Raw genomic sequence first — 18246 nt, 5'->3', positions numbered from 1 at the left:
TAGATAGTAGGGACTAGTCTGTAAAATACATACCACTCCAGCAATTTCAACACAGGGACTGTAATCTAGGGTATTAGTCATGGGTGGTTGAGGCAGGAGGAGAGGAACTCAGTAGCAAGTGCAGAAAATGCTTACTTTTCATAGGGCTGAAAAGACAGTGGGAAGAGTTAATGCTACTGGTATCCTATGTTCTGGAATCTCCCAGCAGGAGTGAGATCTGTGAGGGGACTTGCACAGAGGGGCCTGGGGCCATGAAGGAGGAGAGGAGCAGGCTGGTAGCAGGTGTTGCTGTAGAGGACATTCAGCAGCTGGCACAGACAAGGGGAGGGGCAGATGCAATAGGGGGATAACTCTGGTCGTCTCCTCCTGACCTCTAGTCCTCTGCCACTGACACCTTTGGCTGAACCCACCAGGAGGCCGGCTGTCCTGGGAGCTTGCACTCCAGGGTTCTTTAGGATATAGGGCAAATTAGGGCAGGGCAGGCAGTGGCTCTGAGAGTACACAGGGAAGGATGGGCCTGTCCTGCTCGCAGCCACATTCAAACCTTCCAGGCAAACAGCCCCAGGTTGTTAGGGAGCTTCCCTGTAAGTCTTGTCCTTAGCGATACTTGAGGCACCATGACCATGTTAGTCCTATTTAGTTTGTAAAGGTTCTGTCCAGGTCAATTCAAAGCTTCCATGTAGGATCCAGTCTGAAGCATGAAGGGAGAAAAAGGCGCTTGTCCTCTCTCCCTTCACCTCCACTGCTGATTCTAACTCTCCAAGTTGGAGTCCAGATAGAGGGATCAGGACGGGGGCTGAACATCCACACTGGCTGCACCTTCTGCCGGTGGTCCTCACTGTCAGCCCCGGATGGCTGTTGATGCTGTCTCTGTGTGGCATCTGAGCCCAATCCTCTGTGGGACACGTGTGTGACTTGACTCTCCTTGAAGGTTCTGTGCAGGGGGCCTGGCCTCTGCGGTTTCCTGGCGGGCCGGTCCTCGTGTCTCTGAAATGGTCTCAGGACCTCCAGAACCCCTTGCTTCTCCACCATCAATTAATTGTTCAGCTGTGGATGGGCCTTCAGGATGGGGGTGATGGCAATTAGCAATGCCTGCTTGGCTACGTCCTATCAATCCTGAGGTGTCATCGGCCTCCCATTTTCCATGGCTTTCTTTAGAGCATGGGGTCCTCAGTTTTGTGTCTGACATCCTGTCACATACCCACCTATTGCGTTTCTTCAAACTGGCAGCGTAAAGGTACATTTGGGTACGTTTCAGGGACAGGAGATGACGTCAGGACAGCTTAGCACACGTCTGCTCTGCTGGGCCACGAGTTCTCTATTGTCCTTCCCTCTCAGTGCCTGGTATGGCCTTGGTGACGTTGCCATCATGTCTGTGACCCAGCTCTGCTACCTCAGAACCCCGCACGCACAGCAGGCCCGCTGGGAGGGGGTGCAGGGGCGGGAAGGCTAGGGCCTCCTGCTGCCACCTGAGCCTGCACTTCTGCCCTGGTGTGAGGTGCCGGCCTTTGCCTTGTGCCGCTTCTGGTTTTCCCACTTCTAGAAGTCAAGCATGCCAAGATGGGTGTTAAGTGTAGGGCCCTGGCCCTTCTCCAGGGGCGCGTGTGCAGGCGTCACCTGCAGCAGGAGACCTCAGGGGGCCTGGTCTATGCGGCCTCTTTTCTCCAACCGGGGAAGGGATGGGAGCTTGGCCACTCGATGGCTGGAAGGTGCCTGTTTCTCTGTGATATAGTTCGGGTCATCTGGAGACATCAGCTGTTTTCATATTCATCCCAAATTCTCAGGCAGGCGGGGGGAGGTGGACCGCAGCTCCCGGCCGGGCCGGCTGGGCCGAGGAGGAGGCCGGGCGGTCCTCCTGCGCGGCTGCAGCTTCTGCGGCTCAGCGTGCACTGCCTTGGGGTCGCTGGAGATTCCCGGGGCTCGCCGGTGCTCGCCGGTGCTCCCGGCCTCGCGCAGCCCTCCGGGGCGGTTCCTGGGCCCGGGGCCGGATGCGCGCCGCCCGTGGGAGCCGCAGGCTGCCCTGAGGCAGACGCAGACAGCGCAGCAGCGGCGCCATCGCGGCAGGAAGGTCCCGAGGCCTGTACTCCTCCAAGCGGACTTCTTCCACTAAAGGTGTAACCAGACATTAAAAAAAAAAAAAAAAAAAAGAACTAAAAAGCTATTCTTATGGACTACTGGGCACCAAGCAAAGCTGTCCTCCTGACCTGGGCCGTCCTGACCTGGCGGGGACGTGGGGGGGGGGGGGGGGGGCGGGTTCGTGCACCCGGGGCAGCTGGTGCTCCGGAACCCTCCAGGCCTGGCGCCTGTGGTCGGGGGACCGTGCGCAACGCACCGGGGAGCTCTCAGGCGGGCGCACCCGCGGCTCCGAGCGCCCGGAAGAAGCGGCGCATTGTGGGAAGAGCCCGCGGTTTCGGCGGGTTCCGTTAAAATGGCGGCGTCGTCGCCGGCCTTGCCCGCGGGGCCGTAGCCTGTCTGGGGCGCCGAGACCCCGCGCGGCGTGGGGCCGGGCGGCCGAGGCCGGGGCTCTGCAGGGCCCCCGAGGGCCGTCCCGGGCGAGGATGGCGACCCCGGACCAGAAGTCGCCGAACGTCCTGCTGCAGAACCTGTGCTGCCGGATCTTGGGCAGGAGCGAAGGTAGCGGCCTGGGCCGCGCTCGGGCGTGAAGGCGCGTGCCAGAGGCCGCCCGTCCGCGGGGTGCCGGAGGCGCGGAGGCCGCGGGGGCCCGCGTCCCGGGGCGGGGGGGGCGGCCCCAGGCTGTGCTGGCCCCAGGCTGTGCCTGCCTGCGGGCGCTGCGGCCCCGGGGCGGAGGCCGGGCTGAGTCACCGCTGCCCCCCCCCCCCCCCCCCCCCCCCCCGCCGTCCCGAGCGGGCCCGGCGCGGGCGGCTCGCGGGCGCTTCCCCCTTCGGCGCGGGGCGCGGGGCGCGGGGCCCGGGGTGGCGAGCCGCGGCGTGTCCCTGCCCCTCGGGAAAACCGAGCAGCTCCGAGAGCCACGCCGAGGGGCAGGCGACTGTGACCTGCACGCTGTGCTCCGAAGGCCGCGCCTCGGCCCGGGCTCGCGCTCCCGAGGGTTCGCCCCGCGCAGTGGGGACGTCGGGGGCCGCGGTGCCCTGAGAGGGCGGCTGGGCCTCCCCGCGTGGGTCGTGGCGGGCGGGGACCTGGGTGTTCTGGACAGTTGGAGAAGCCCTAAAGCTTTATTCCTTAAAGCACCACAGTGGGGCAAAGAAAAAGGGCAGTTTTTTGCTGGAAGAGGTCAAACAAAATTACTTTGAAAACATTGAGACTGAATTTTGACCTTTCTTGGTTTATGACATTTAGGTACATAATTTGTTTTCTGTTCTATGATAAGGTAAAGGGATAAAGATGGATTTTTCTTTTCTTTTTTTTTTTTTTTTTGGCCAGTCTGTAAAGTGGCACCAACTTGGCACAGTTCTTGCTACATTTCTTGAAGTTTAATTAACTCTGTCACTTTATTCATCCAACAAGTGTTTGGGCTCTGCACCTGTAGGCGTTACACTAGGTGCCGGTGATGCAGAGATGCACAGACAAGCCGTTCCTCTGTAGGTGCCACGTGCTGGTGGAGGAGACGTGATATACTAGGGTAATGCATGTTAGCGGTAAATGCTGTGATGAAAATGGAGTGGCGTGCGGGGAAGCCTCTGAGGAGGTGCTAAAACAGGCCTGAGTGGAGGGAGAGGCTCTGGGAGCATCTGGGGACCCAGAATGCCCAGAATCTGGTGCAGAGGCCTTGCTGGGGCTGCCAGCCAGGCGTGCTGTCTTCAGGTCTTGTCTCCAGCTCATCTGTGTGTATCTCGGGCGCTCCAGTTACCTTTCTGGTTTGAAGTTCCTAATCTGAGAAGTCAGAGCTAAGGTTGCTGGTTGTGACTCACTCCAACATCAGTGTTTTCATTACACCGGCAGGTCCTCAGTTTTCCTCCGGGGATCAGCCACGTGGTTGTCTGTTCCCATTGTCCCAACTGGACTTTGAAGGCCACTCATTGTGAGGTAGCATGATGTTTCTCAATGAAATAAAAAAATCTAAAAAATATTTGAGGCTCCTTTGACTGTTTCACCTGTTCAAGGAGATTGAAGCACTTCAGCAAAGTTCTATACCCTCCACTCTATTTAAAATTGTGTTTAAATTAAGAGTAAATAGGCTCTCTGTGAGATCCCAGGGGGTTCTTCCAAATAAAATGTATCATAAAATGCATTAAAGATGATTCCTTGTTTGTTCTTTTCTCAACAGCTAGGATTGCCAATTATATTCACAATTCCAAATTATGCTATTTACTGAAGAATTTATAAGTATTTAATAACTTGCCTTGTTCTATTTTAATTTGTTTTGCCTTAGTGAGCGAAGGAGCTATAAGAATGCTGCCTTTACGGGGATCCCTGGGTGGCGCAGCGGTTTGGCGCCTGCCTTTGGCCCAGGGCACGATCCTGGAGACCCGGGATCGAATCCCACATCGGGCTCCCGGTGCATGGAGCCTGCTTCTCCCTCTGCCTGTGTCTCTGCCTCTCTCTCTCTCTCTGTGACTATCATAAATAAATAAATAAAAAAAAAAAAAAAAAAAAAAGAATGCTGCCTTTGCAATGTTTGACTGTTAAAAATTTTTTTTTCATTAGTGGGTATTTTATCTGATAACCAAGAGCACTTGATTGATTCTTTTCCTAATGTCATAATCAATTGGTTTTATACTTTTGTAATACTGCTTTCTCAATGCTGTGATACTGAAGAATAATTGATACTTGTTACTTTTTTTTTTTTTTTTTAAGCTCTACACTGATGTAGAGCTTGAATTCATGACCTACAGGTGGAGAGTTTGGTGCTCTATGACTGAGCCAGCCAGGCGCTCCCGATATTTGTTGAGAGTGAGCAAGGGAGCGAGCAAGCTGGGGCAAGCAGGGGGAGGGGCAGAGAGATGACAGAATCTTAAGCAGAGTCCATGCCCAGCGGAGAGCCTGATGTGGGGCTCCATCCCAGGACCCTGAGATCATGACCTGAGCTGAAATAAGAGTTGGACACTTAACCAACTGAGCCACCCAGGCACCCATTGTTATTTTTAATACAAGTTTCATATGAATCAGTTTTTCTTTTTTTCTTTTTTTAAAGATTTTTATTTATTTTTATTCATGAGAGACACAAAGGCAGAGACATAGGCAGAAGGAGAAGCAGGCTCCATGCAGGGAGCCTGATTCGGGGCTTGAACCCAGGACTCTGGGACCATGACCTGAGCCAAAGGCAGACACTCCACCGCTGAGCCACCCACATGCCCCTGAATCAGTTTTTTTTTTTTTTCCTGAATCAGTTTTTCATAAAGTATTTAACTTTTTTTTTTTTTTTACAGTTGGCTTTAAAAGACCTTCAGAAACAAAGCACCTAATTGTAATGGTATTTGACATGTTTATAAAGTCGGTATAACCACTATTTCTCACCTTTTCCAGCCTGCGAATTTGCTTGAAATCCTGCCAGCCCGTGACAGGAAAATTCTCTATATCCTTGCCTTTCTCCCAGAACATGTTTTACTTATTATGTCTTTGGATAGTTATTTCTGTTTGGAAACAGTGTTCTTGATATTACAGTCTTTCACCTCTGTCAGGGCCAACAGTCCTTTTCATATGTTGTAATCATCTTTTTAGTGAGATAACAAATACAGAACTTTTATTCAGGATTTCAACATCAGTGCTCAGGTATGATGGTCGTGCACGGGGCATTGAGGTAAGACGATTGCCCAGATCTGTGGCAGAGTGTTCTCTGGGCTGCGGTGCAGGCAAGGGAAAGAGGGTTGTCCTGCCGGTTCACTGACCTCAGGTGCTATTGCTGTTTGCTTTCATGATTTTCCAAAAACGGTGAAGAGCCTTTGATGAAGTTCCCAATAAGTTATGGTTTTCCCTTGATTACATACTTGGGGAATCAATATATATTAACTGGACATTAAAACTTATATTAAGTATGTGTTTAAAAGTGCACTGAATACTAAAATGTTGAAATTTCAAAGTTTTAACCATTATTTGAAAGTTGTGCTTAGTGGGCTTAATGTATTTTAAAATGAATTAAAATATAAAAATGCTCTTGGTTTAAATTTCTAATACAGTAAATATTGATAGATTTAACCTATATAAATAAGTCCTTTTAGAGATCCTTAATAGTAAGAGTATAAAGGGGCCCTGAGACCAGATTGAGAACCACAAATCTAGAGCAAAGTTTTTTATTTTTGTTTTTGTCTTGGAGCATTGCTTTTCATTCATTTGGAGTTGCACGTCGGATCACCTGTGGTCGGGAGAACCAGATAACAGGGTTGCGGTGGGGCTCTGGAGGCCCGGCGGCAGTGGCCGAAGAGGGGACCTTTTACTGTATCTAAGCTTTCACACCTTGTCATTTTTAATTCTCTACATGTGATGCTTGTTCAGAATTGATCTTGTGGCCCCATCTCCGGGGATTTTGGGAGCTAGGTCTCTGACACACTAACGTGCAGTCTTTGTGACCTGCGTTTGGAGGCATGAAGCGTGGCTGGTTTCGTGTTCCACATGGCACTTGTGCTTTTTTTTTTTTTTTTTTAATAATAAATTTATTTTTTATTGGTGTTCAATTTGCCAACATACAGAATAACACCCAGTGCTCATCCCGTCAAGAGCACTTGTGCTTTAGCTGGCATGTCGTCTGTCCTTTAGGACACAGCATCGTATGCACACAGGAGAAGCAGTGAGGCACATACTCGGGCCTTACCAGACAGGTCACAGCTGCACTGTGTGCTTTCTCCCGAGCCACACTGCTTTGTAAATCTCTGTGTTCAGTTTTCTTTTATATGAGTGTGTGGAGCCCTCTTGGAATATAGAAGGTAGCTGCCATTTAACACTCTTGGGCCTACATCCAAGTGCTCTTTGGATTAAGACTACGCAGTTCCATGCATTTCTTGTCCTGGTGTTGTACCTCCTCCAGCCTCTCCTAAGCTGCAGCTCAGCTCGAGGATCCTTTCTAGAGAATAAATCTCATCACACCAGGTGAAGAGAATTAATATGTTTCCTACATGAAATCTACAAAATGAAGACCAAAGTATCTTGCTGAGAAGTTAAAAGCTGGACACTTTATTGAGTTGCAGTTTTAACGGCTGTGGTAGACCTAACATGCATTGGGATGACATTTTCAGATTAATAACAATAATAATAAAAATAGCTAACATTTTTCCAGTACCTACTAATGGCAGACACTGCACTTGTACTGTGAGCTAGTGTATGTACTTAGCTCCCAGTGATGCCGGGAAGTTGGAATACTTACTCCCTCACCTTCTAGCTGAAGAAACAGATGTGCAGAGAGTATGTAGTTTGCTCACTGTCACTGAGCTAGTGAATTGGAGAACCAAGATTGGAACCCACAGCTTTGGTTCCAGAACCCGATGTGTTGAATTAATTCCTTCCTGTTCTTCTGTGTAGAACTGACAGCTCATTTCTCTGTGTGCTGGGTGGAGGCAGCAGAGTACTAGCCCTGCCTGTGGCACAGCCTCTCACCTCCGTCTTCACCTGCTTGTCTTAGAGTGTGTGTGTGTGTGTGAGAGAGAGAGAGAGTGAGCGAGCGCAGCATGACGTCTGCTCTCTGGTTCTTGTTGGACAGGGTGTGTCCTTGAATTTACTGGTGCTTAGTTCTTCTCAAAAAGAGGTTTTCAGAGGTTGGGCAGAGGAGCACTGGCTTCCCTTCCAGGCTCCTGACACCCAGAGCAGATTGGAGGTGGAGACCTAGTACATTCCTTAGATGTTTTGTGGAATATTCTCATTTTTAATCTTGGGCTAAGCCAATCATTAAAGAGCTACAGTCTAGACCTCCTCACCTGGGGCTCTTGATGGAATGACTTTAGCTTTTATGATTTGGATTTTAGAACCCAGTGGCATGGGCGTCTGTTGGGGAACAGTGTACATGTGAATCTCATTGTATCCTTTCACAGGGCAGACTTCTTCCCTGTCAGAGGGCTGCTTCCTCAGAGAGGCCTTTGTACACAGCCCACTTCACGAGGTCCTCCCTGTTACTTGCTGTCGAGGCATACTGCTCCTTTTCTCAAAATACTTGAATATTTTGTTAATGAACTATTTTTTTTTTTTTAGAACTCAGAATCCTAGGAATCTAGAAGTATTTTTTTTAAGTAGAATAGTTTTACAGGCGCTCCTTTGTAAGCATGTAGTTTTCAGTGACACATTTTTTTTTCTCCTTTAGGCAAGCTCCATGCCCCCAGTGTGCAGCCCAGCCTGGGGCTTGAACTCACAACCCTGAGATCAAGACCTGAGCTGAGATAAAGAGTTGGACACTTAACCGGCTGAGCCACCCAGGTGCCTCAATGCCACTTTTAATATATATAAAATTAATATTTATTACTTAGGGATCCCTGGGTGGCCCAGCGGTTTGGTACCTGCCTTTGGCCCAGGGCGCGATCCTGGAGTCCCGGGGTCAAGTCCCACATGGGGCTCCCTGCGTGGAGCCTGCTTCTCCCTCCTCCTGTGTCTCTGCCTCTCTCTCTCTTTCTGTCTCTCTCTCATAAATTAAATAAATAAATAAATCTTTAAAAAAATATTTATTGGGGGATCCCTGGGTGGCTCAGCGGTTTGGCGCCTGCCTTTGGCCCAGGGCGAGATCCTGTGAGTCCCGGGATCAAGTCCCGCATCGGGCTCCAGGCATGGAGCCTGCTTCTCCCTTTGCCTGTGTCTCTGTCTCTCTCTCTCTCTATCATAAATAAATAAATACATCTTTAAAAAAATAAAAAAATATTTATTACTTAGAGAATTTAAAAGTTTGGAAAAGTATGAGGAAGAAAAACTCCCTAATCTTAGGATTCCACAGAAATACTTCGATTATTTCTTTTGGCTTGCCCTCTCCCCTTTTGTATGCATTCAGAAAGCCCTAAACACATTTTGTGCTCCATAGTGGTGTTTAAGGAGAATTTAGTGTGGGCTTGCCTGTGTGCATGTGTGTTGGGGCGTGCTTGAGATAGGAAGGCAGTGTGAAGAGATGACATTTAAATAGAGAACCAGGTGAAGTGGTGGAATGAGTACCCGGCAGATGTGGGAGAAGATGGTCAGGTTCTGAGCTGGAAGTGGGTGTTACGTGCTCAAGGATTGGCAAGACTGCAAAGCAGGGCTGGTAAGAGGGACCAGGTCGGGTAGGCTATCCTCATGAGTTTATATTTTATTCTGGGTGTGTTGGAAGGATTCAGGCAGAGCAATGGTAGTATTTAGGTTTTAAAAAAATCACTCTGACTACCATGTGGATAATTTAAGGGGGCAAAGTAGGAATGGGTGACCAAGCTGCTGAGGAGACTCCTTGCCAGGTGGGTGGCAGCTATGGCATGGGCATATCTGGGGCACACTTAGAAGTAGATTCAACAGGATTTACCAAATATAAGTGCTCACAAGTGTGAGAATGTCTGCATTTTCCCTCCTTCTGCTATTCTCATACTCTTAAATTATCAATCAGATAATTTTGGTTTAAAGTTATTTTCCCTCTGTACACTTGGAAGGTATTTCTTCATTACTGACAAGTCTGGTGTTAAACTGTTTCTTATTCCTTTGAAGCTGTATCTGGCAGCTTTTAGGATTTTTCTCTATATGTTCTGAAATTCTGCTATATATCAGTTGTACAGTTGTGTTCTGAAATTTTGTCTAGGTGTGGGACTTAACAGTTTATCTGGGTTAACACTGGGTGATCCATGCATTTGAGAACTGACTGTGGAAGACTTTTGCTATGAATTCTTTCCCCTCAATTCTAACTGTTGTCTTTGTTGTATTTGATTTCCCAGCTTCTGTTTATTTACCTTTTGGAAGCTGCATCTGCTGCTCTTTTGCCTTTTAAAAAATATTTATTGGTTCTTAAAAAATTTTCACTACTGTTTCCTTTGTACTGCCATTTTGCCTCTGGAAACCACGATCTCTTCTCTGTCACTGTATTCTGCCTTTTCCAGAATGTCACATAGATGTAGTCATATGGGGTGTAACCTCCTGAGCCTGGCCTCTTGCGCTCTGCTGAACACGTCTGAGGTTCACTCGCGGTGTGTGTGTCCATAGTTTACTCCATGTCATTGCATTGGGTGTCCTGGGCTTGGACGCACCACGCTGTGTCTACTCGCTGCTGCTGTACACATCTGCTCTGGGTTGGTTCTGGGTTTGGCCATTATAGGTAATGCTGCTGCAAATGTTCATATACAGAGTCTTATGTGACCATAAGTTTTTCTTTCTCTGGAATAAAATACCTACAAGTGGGATTGCTAGGCCACACGGAAAGTGTATGCTTAGCTTTTAAAGAAACTGCCAGAAGGTTCTGCAGAGTGCCTGTGCCAGCTTCATGCTCACCAGATAGAATGTGAGAAGAGCTCCTGAGCTTGGAGAGCTTCCTGCCTGGGTGGTGGCAGTCTGTTTTTATTTCAGCAGTTCTAATAGGTGAATAATGGCATCTCATTGTGGTTTTATTTTATTTTATTTTTTTAATTTTTTAAAATTTTTATTTATTTATGATAGTCATACAGAGAGAGAGAAACAGGCAGAGACACAGGCAGAGGGAGAAGCAGGCTCCATGCACCGGGAGCCCGATGTGGGACTCGATCCCGGTCTCGAGGATCGTGCCCCGGGCCAAAGGCAGGCGCCAAACCACTGCGCCACCCAGGGATCCCTCATTGTGGTTTTATTTTTTATTTATTTATTTATTTATTTATTTATTTTTAAAGATTTATTTATTTATTATTTATGATAGTCAGAGAGAGAGAGAGGCAGAGACATAGGCAGAGGGAGAAGCAGGCTCCATGCACCGGGAGCCCGACGTGGGATTCGATCCCGGGTCTCCAGGATCGTGCCCTGGGCCAAAGGCAGGCGCCAAACCGCTGCGCCACCCAGGGATCCCCTCATTGTGGTTTTAAATTATGTTTCCCTAATGACGAATGTCCTCAAGCGTATGGTCACGTGTTTCTTTGCTGTTCATTTTCTTGGTGAATTGTCTGTTGAACACTTTGCTTATGTTTTATTTGGATTTCTTTTTTCACCCTTTACTGAATTTTGAGAGTTCTCTCTATATATCTGAATTCAAGTCCTTTGTTGTGTTTTGCGAATGTTTTCTCAGTATTTTCATTCTTTTAACAGTGTCCTTTGCAGAGCAGAAGTTTAATCTTGGATGGACTCCAGTGTATCACATTTTTTAATGGGTCAGGATTTTGGTATCTTACATAATTCTTAGTCTAACTCCAAGTCACAAAGATTTCTGTTTTTTTCCTCCCTAAGAGTGTTTTAGACTTATGTTTTATGCTTACTATGACATATTTGAGTTAACTTTTGTATATGTTGTAGGATATGGGCTGAGATTCTTTTTTGAGTTTACCCAAGAAACCATTTTCCTCCCACATTTAAGTTGCCTTATTTTTTAAAAGTTTTAAAACAGAGGTTTTGAAACATTTTTAAAGAATATTTTTTTTATTTATTTAAGAGAGCAGGTGGGGAGATGGGTGGGGCAGAGGGAGGAGGAGACAGAATCTCAGGCAGACTCTGCGCTGAATGTGAACCTGATACAGGGCTTGATCTCACGACCCTGAGCTCATGACCTGAGCTGAAATCAAGTCAGCTGCTTAACTTACTGAGTCACTCGGGTGCCCCTGAAAACATTGGTACCATGGTCCCATTCCAGATCAATAAATCATGATTGGTGAAAGATGGGCTTTAGACTTAGTATGTTTTTAAAAATAAACTTTTAGAATAATTTCAGAGTTACAGAAACATTTTGACTATCATAGCGAGTCCCCTTTATATTCCATGCCCTTCCCATTGTTAGTGTCTTAATGTTCGTATGGTCTGGTGGTTATTCACTACATACTTTACTCAGATTTTCTCACTTATTACCCCTTAATGCCTCTTTACTCCTGTAGGGCTCCTTCAAGAGTACCATGTTACCTTTAGCTATCGTCTCTCCTTGGGCTCCTGTTGGCTCTGAGAGTTTCTCAGACTTTAAAAATTACTATTTTTTTGGTGACCTTGACAGTTTCGAGGGTTAAAAGTTAGTTATTTTATAGAATGTCTTGGTTGGGATTTAGCTGGTGTTTTTTTTTTTTTTTTTTTTTTTTTCCCTCCCTCATGATTAGACTGTGGTTATGTGTGTTTGGAAGGAAGGTCCCAGAGGTAAATTGTCCTTCTCATTACCTTGTATCCAGGGTACATCATGTCAGGGTCACTCATCACTGTGGTCACTGTTGTCTTGACCTTGATCACCTGGCTGAGGTGTGTTTTTCAGAAGTCTTCTCTGCCTGAAGTTCTTCCCCATTTCCGTGCTCTCCTCTTTGGAGGGAAGACACTGAGCAGCCCACACTTACGGGCTGGGTGTTATGTCATACCAGCTCCTGGGGGGGAATATCTATGGCAGTTATTTAGCTTTCATTTTCAAACATTTCTGTGCGATCAGAAGTATCACCTCTTTGATCCTTAAATTTTTCAAACATTTCTGTGCGATCAGAAGTATCACCTCTTTGGGATCCCTGGGTGGCGCAACGGTTTGGCGCCTGCCTTTGGCCCAGGGCGTGATCCTGGAGACCCGGGATCGAATCCCACATCAGGCTCCCGGTGCATGGAGCCTGCTTCTTCCTCAGCCTGTGTCTCTGCCTCTCTCTCTCTCTCTCTGTGACTATCATAAATTAAAAAAAAAAAAAAAATTTAAAAAAATAAAAAAAAAAGAAGTATCACCTCTTTGATCCTTAAATTTGTGTCTTAATTTTCTTGGTCACAAATTTATGTTTCTCAATTTCTTTTTTAAAATTTTTTTTGAAGAACAAGCTTTTGATATCACTGATTTTGTTTTTTATTTTTCTTTTAAATGTCATTGATTATTTCTGTTATTTTATTATTTCATAATGGCCTGAGTTTAGTTTGCTTCTTTTTTCTAGATTTTATTCTGTAAGCTGAGATTGATTTGAGACCCATCTTCATTTTTAATAAAAGCATTTTATACTCTATATGTTTTCTCTAAACATTGCTTTAGCTGTGTCCCACCTATTTTAGTGTGTTGTATTTTCATTTTCACTCAGTTCAAGATATTTTTTGGTTTTCTTTGAGACTTTCTCTGGCCATTGTGTTATACAGTGTTATTTGCCTTCCAGATGGTTGAGGATTTTTCAGTATTCTGATAATTTCAGGTTTAATTCTGTTATTGATAGAGAGGCATAATTTGAATAATTTTAGTTATTTCGTATTTAATAAAGTTTGTTTTGTGACCCCCAGTATAGTCTGTCCTGGTGAGTGAGAAGTGTGTAATAAAATTCTTTATTCTCAGTTTAGTGGATTTGTCTCCTAGGAATTCATCAGACTGCAGGCCTGTCCCTTTCTTGTTTTATGGAACTGTATGTCATTCATTTACTTTGGTTTCTTAATAGCTCCTCTGCCTGCAGTGTTAAGACTTTAGGAAAGTAGGAGGTAGTTAGATATGCCCAATCTACTGTCTCCACTGAAGCATGAGGTGATCAGAACTTACCCTAATTGGCAATAATTTGCATCCTTGTGTTCACCTTTCAGCTGATGTAGCCCAGCAGTTCCAGTACGCTGTGCGAGTTATTGGCAGCAACTTTGCCCCAACTGTTGAAAGAGATGAATTTCTTGTAGCTGAAAAAATCAAGAAAGAACGTATGTATTTTTCCTCATTGTTACTTATTTGAGATAGAGAGCATGAGGGGAGGGGCAGAGGGAGAGGGAGAGAAGCAGACTCTGCTGTGTGTGGAGTCTGATGTGGGGCTTGATTTCACAACCCTGAGATCATGACCTGAGCCAAAATCATGAGTTGGATGCTTCAGTGACTGAGTATGAGGGGCATAAGGGGCTTAGTGTGCACTCATGCATATCTTGTGGTTTGCAGTATTTATTATGCACCTTTTGACCACATATCATAGAATGCTCTTGGCAAGAAAATGCTCAGTATTGTTTCTATTGATTGTCAACCTCCAGACTTCTAGTACTTTAGAACTTATGAACTTTTTAATTCTGAGCTGATACTGAAAGCTTAAGAAAGACATCATTACCTTTGAGAAGAAAGCTTTTCATTTATTAGCACCGGGGTACTGTGATGTTCTCTGGCTGTATAAGGTGGGGCTCTGCTGCCTCTCTGTACTCTGGGACTGAGGGAGGGACGCTTTGTGCAGAAAGACCCACATAGGAAATTTCTCTTGTATCAGTCGGAGGGTAGTTTTTCTCCAGAGGCCTGCTCCTCACAGTTCTCTGGGCTGTCCCACCCCAGCTTCACCTGCCAGAAAAGCAAGCCTTGCCATGAAGGTCAGTTTGTTTTCCTTGCTGAGGTCTGGCTGTTAACTGCCTAGATGAAATGGACTTCGGTTACTTCTGACTGTGTTGGCAAACCAGTGGTGACACCTTCTAGGATTTCCCTCCTTCATGGCATAGTCTCCAACTGCCAGTTGGTGCCTTGTTCACTGCATTTGACCAGTGGTCTGAGCATGTCAAACAGGGCCGTGTAGCGGAGCTGGAGGTGAGGGGCCTTGGTGATTGAGGCACTGTGCTCAAGTACCTGGACCTGGCAGTCCTCACCTTGGCTTACTTGGGTTTGATGAGCAGTCAGCTTGGAAATGACCCATCCGTTGGTGTTATTTACCGTGATATATTATTTATGTAAGAGGTGAAAATGGAGTATTTATCTTGCTGTTAACCTCTAAACACTTCTTTTTATTTACATTTCTTGTCTATAAAACTAAACATAAGAACACTACTCTTCTTGAACCCTGATGACTATTACATCTTAGATTATTTTTCCATTTCAGACTTTAGATTATTTTACATTTTGAATTACTAGTGACAGCTCTAACTATTAGGTACTATATTAATAGATTATTCCTTTTGCAAATTTACATTTCAGGGTCTCCTGGTGACCATATTATCCATACACGTAGTAGTTAAAAATAAAGTTTGTCATGGGCATTAAGGAGGGCCCGTGATGTGATGAGCACTGGGCATTTATGCAACTGATTTGAGTTATTGAACACTAATCTGAAACTAATGATGTACTATTTGTTGGCTAATTGAGTTTAAATAAAAAAGGTTTATTTAAACTGAGAATTGGCATGACATTGCTGGAGTGGGTATTGCAAGGAAGTCTTGAGATTTCTTTTAAGAAGAGAGCTGGAGGGATCCCTGGGTGGCGCAGCGGTTTGGCGCCTGCCTTTGGCCCAGGGCACGATCCTGGAGACTCGGGATCGAATCCCACGTCAGGCTCCCGGTGCATGGAGCCTGCTTCTCCCTCTGGCTGTGTCTCTGCCTCTCTCTCTCTCTCACTGTGTGCCTATCATAAATAAATAAAATAAAATTAAAAAAAAAAAAATAAGAGAGCTGGAGCCATGCATAGTTTTTTTTTTTTTTCCTGTGTAATATCCTACAGTTTTGAAATAAGACTTGTTGTGTATTGACACCATGCACCTTTTCTGCCTGTTAGCACCAGGTGTCCATCCACCAGGTGTCCATAACCACTACCACCATTGCTGCCCCCCCCCCAGACCTCCCCCCAACATCCCCAGCTCTCAGATGGCCCAGCTGCAGTGGTGGAGTGCTATGGATGTCTCTCTCATGTAGTGGATGTAGTGGGCACCACTGACTTACCATATTTCCTTAATTCCTAGATAAAATTTTTACATTTTAGCATTTTTGAAATTTGATTACAGTTTTTGGTAGGTTAGTTGAATTAGGGTGGTTCTGTCTTCTGGAATAACACAAAGGTCATTTTCCATTTTATATACCCGACTTAAAATATAAAAGGTTACGGTGTTTTATATTGAAACAAATTGCAAAACTCATGTGTGACAAAGTTTAACACCTAATGATTCTTAATTTCTCACATTTGTGAGTGGGGTACATTCTAAGTAAAGATTTGTTTTGCAGTCTGTTGGATAAATCATTTTTTGGTGAATATTGTTTATTTTTATTTGTATTATTTACTATTTTATTGTCCCATGATTATTTCGCATGTCTGAGTTAGTGTCAGTCTCTTTCTATAGAAAAAACATCTCTTAATTTAGTGACTGTTCATTTGGAGTATTTCTATATGTTTTAAAAGGAAGTAAATTCTTTGATCTTTTTTTTTTTTTAAAGATTTTATTTATTCATGAGAGATGCAGAGAGAGAGGCAGAGACATCAGGGAGCCCGATGCAGGACTCACTCCCAGGACCACGGGATCATGACCTGACGCAAAGGCAGATAGATGCTCAACCACTGAGCCACCCAGGCATCCTGAAATACATCTTATTTTTATTTTTATTTTATTTTTTTTATTTTATTATTTTATTTTATTTTATTTTCTGCAATACGTTTTAAAGATAGCTTTACCTCTCTGCATAGGATGACTTGACAGTGCAGATGTAATTGGGATGATTTAACTTCTGGTATGTGGTTTCTAAGATCCGAATGTGATACCAAGACCCTTTCCTAGCTGATGTATATGAAAAAGCATTGGCCATCAAGCCAGTCTTTCTGCAAACCAGTTGGAACATATAGAGCTAAGTGAACTTGGCTGATGAGATTTTAAGAAATTAGTCCTGCTGGGTGATTCCTTGGAGCCTACAGACGCTATTAGCTAGATCATGAAAATGGTGCCTTTTCTCTGGTAGCAGGTATGGCAGGGTTCCTGTGAGAGGCGCGAGTGTATAGGTGGTGTGTGTGGTGTCGCAGGTGTGGGTGAGTGGGGTCTCCTCCCTCAGTGCCCAGACCCAGTGTGTAGCCTCATCCTTAATGGAATGGACCAGAACATGGGCTTCTCGTGTATTAATGTGGGTTTCAGGAAACTAGTGAGCATAGCTCTGGGCATCTGAAGACATTTACTGATATTTGCTGTACATGTTCAAAGAAATGCTTAGAATGTGTGGTTTTAATGTAAGCTATCATGAATGATAAACTTTTGTTATTGCCCTTTGAATTTACCACTCCTACAGGAGTATACATCTCTCCTTTCACGTAGTCATTAATGAATTAAACTGGTGGTAGTTGGCCTCACTAGACTGCTTATTAATATTTGTAGATAGAATCTAAAAGGTCCCTTTTAACTTTTAAATTCCTTGATTCCTGCCTAATAACATCCATATTTTACAAACGTCAGAGATATTAAATGCATTGACCAAATAGGTAGAGCTGAAATGCCACTTGTTGGCTAATTATTTTGATTCTTAAGCTCAGGATTCTTTTCAGACATCAGTTAACCTGTTACCATGGGTGAAACAGGATCATAAGAGGGATTTTAGAGTATGTGATTAACACAGTCCTTTTCTTTTCTGACTTTTCAGTTATCCGTCAGAGAAGAGAAGCGGATGCTGCATTATTTTCAGAGCTGCACAGAAAGTTGCATTCACAGGTACCACGTGTCCCACTGGGGTGAGGCCATCAGACCCATTTGGGGCCTTGTGGTCTCACATCCACTTTCCTATGCTGGGGAATGGGTTTTAAATGTAGATTGTGTTTGGCTTTTAAGAGCTTTTCAATATTAAATGTAATTTTCAGCTGCATTTAATACCACACTGCTTATAAAGAAGACGGAAGCCACATGGGGAAAGTAATTGGAATTATGGACACCTGAGTTTGTAGTGCAGGTGGCTTCGTCCCATCACAGGGAGGAAGCACACTGGTGGAAGTCTTGACTACCCATAGCTGCAAGAGCTTGTCTTCTTTTTTAATTTTTTTTTTAAGGAAAATCCACTTTATTTTTTTTTTTTAATTTTTATTTATTTATGATAGTCACAGAGAGAGAGAGAGAGGCAGAGACACAGGCGGAGGGAGAAGCAGGCTCCATGCACTGGGAGCCCGATATGGGATTCGATCCCGGGTCTCCAGGATCGCGCCCTGGGCCAAAGGCAGGCGCCAAACCGCTGCGCCACCCAGGGATCCCAAGAGCTTGTCTTCTTGATACACTTTAGTGTTCATCACACCCTAATTGGTGCTGTTATAGTGAATAACTTAAAAATTTCTGATTTTGAACATTTTGTTGTTGGATGAACAATATTAGGACACGATAATAGAACACTAGTAATTAAACAAATTAGAAAAATATGTGCAGATTAACAGCTCCCATCTTTTTGCTAAAACATGCAGTTCCTGGTTTTAAAGTTTGATCCTGCCTTTTCATTGAAAACCCTTCTCAGCTGTGCTCCTGTGTGAGGCGTGGGCAGGACTTGGCAAATGGGATCTGGTGTGGTATAGAGATGTTGGGGAAGGGGTCTTGGTATTCCTGGGCTGCAATCTGGAATGTGGCTGACAGAACTGGA

The 18246-nt window shown here is 45.2% G+C and overlaps 1 protein-coding gene across 1 annotated transcript in view; it reads left to right on the top strand.

The window, feature by feature from the left end:
* The first annotated feature begins 2404 nt into the window (after window positions 1–2404).
* Window positions 2405–18246, top strand: part of TUBGCP3 (tubulin gamma complex component 3) — an 82913-nt gene continuing 67071 nt past the window's right edge. Inside the window, exons 1-3 of the mRNA XM_026008846.2 lie at window positions 2405–2634; window positions 13516–13623; window positions 17272–17339. Of these exons, the coding sequence (XP_025864631.1) occupies window positions 2559–2634; window positions 13516–13623; window positions 17272–17339 (252 nt within the window). The 5' untranslated portion in view covers window positions 2405–2558. The remainder of the gene's footprint in view (window positions 2635–13515; window positions 13624–17271; window positions 17340–18246) is intronic.

Source organism: Vulpes vulpes, chromosome 6 (genome assembly GCF_048418805.1).
Source record: "Vulpes vulpes isolate BD-2025 chromosome 6, VulVul3, whole genome shotgun sequence".
Classification (NCBI taxonomy): domain Eukaryota; kingdom Metazoa; phylum Chordata; class Mammalia; order Carnivora; family Canidae; genus Vulpes; species Vulpes vulpes.
Note: the sequence above shows the minus strand (reverse complement) of the source record. Positions and strands in the feature narration are given on the sequence as shown.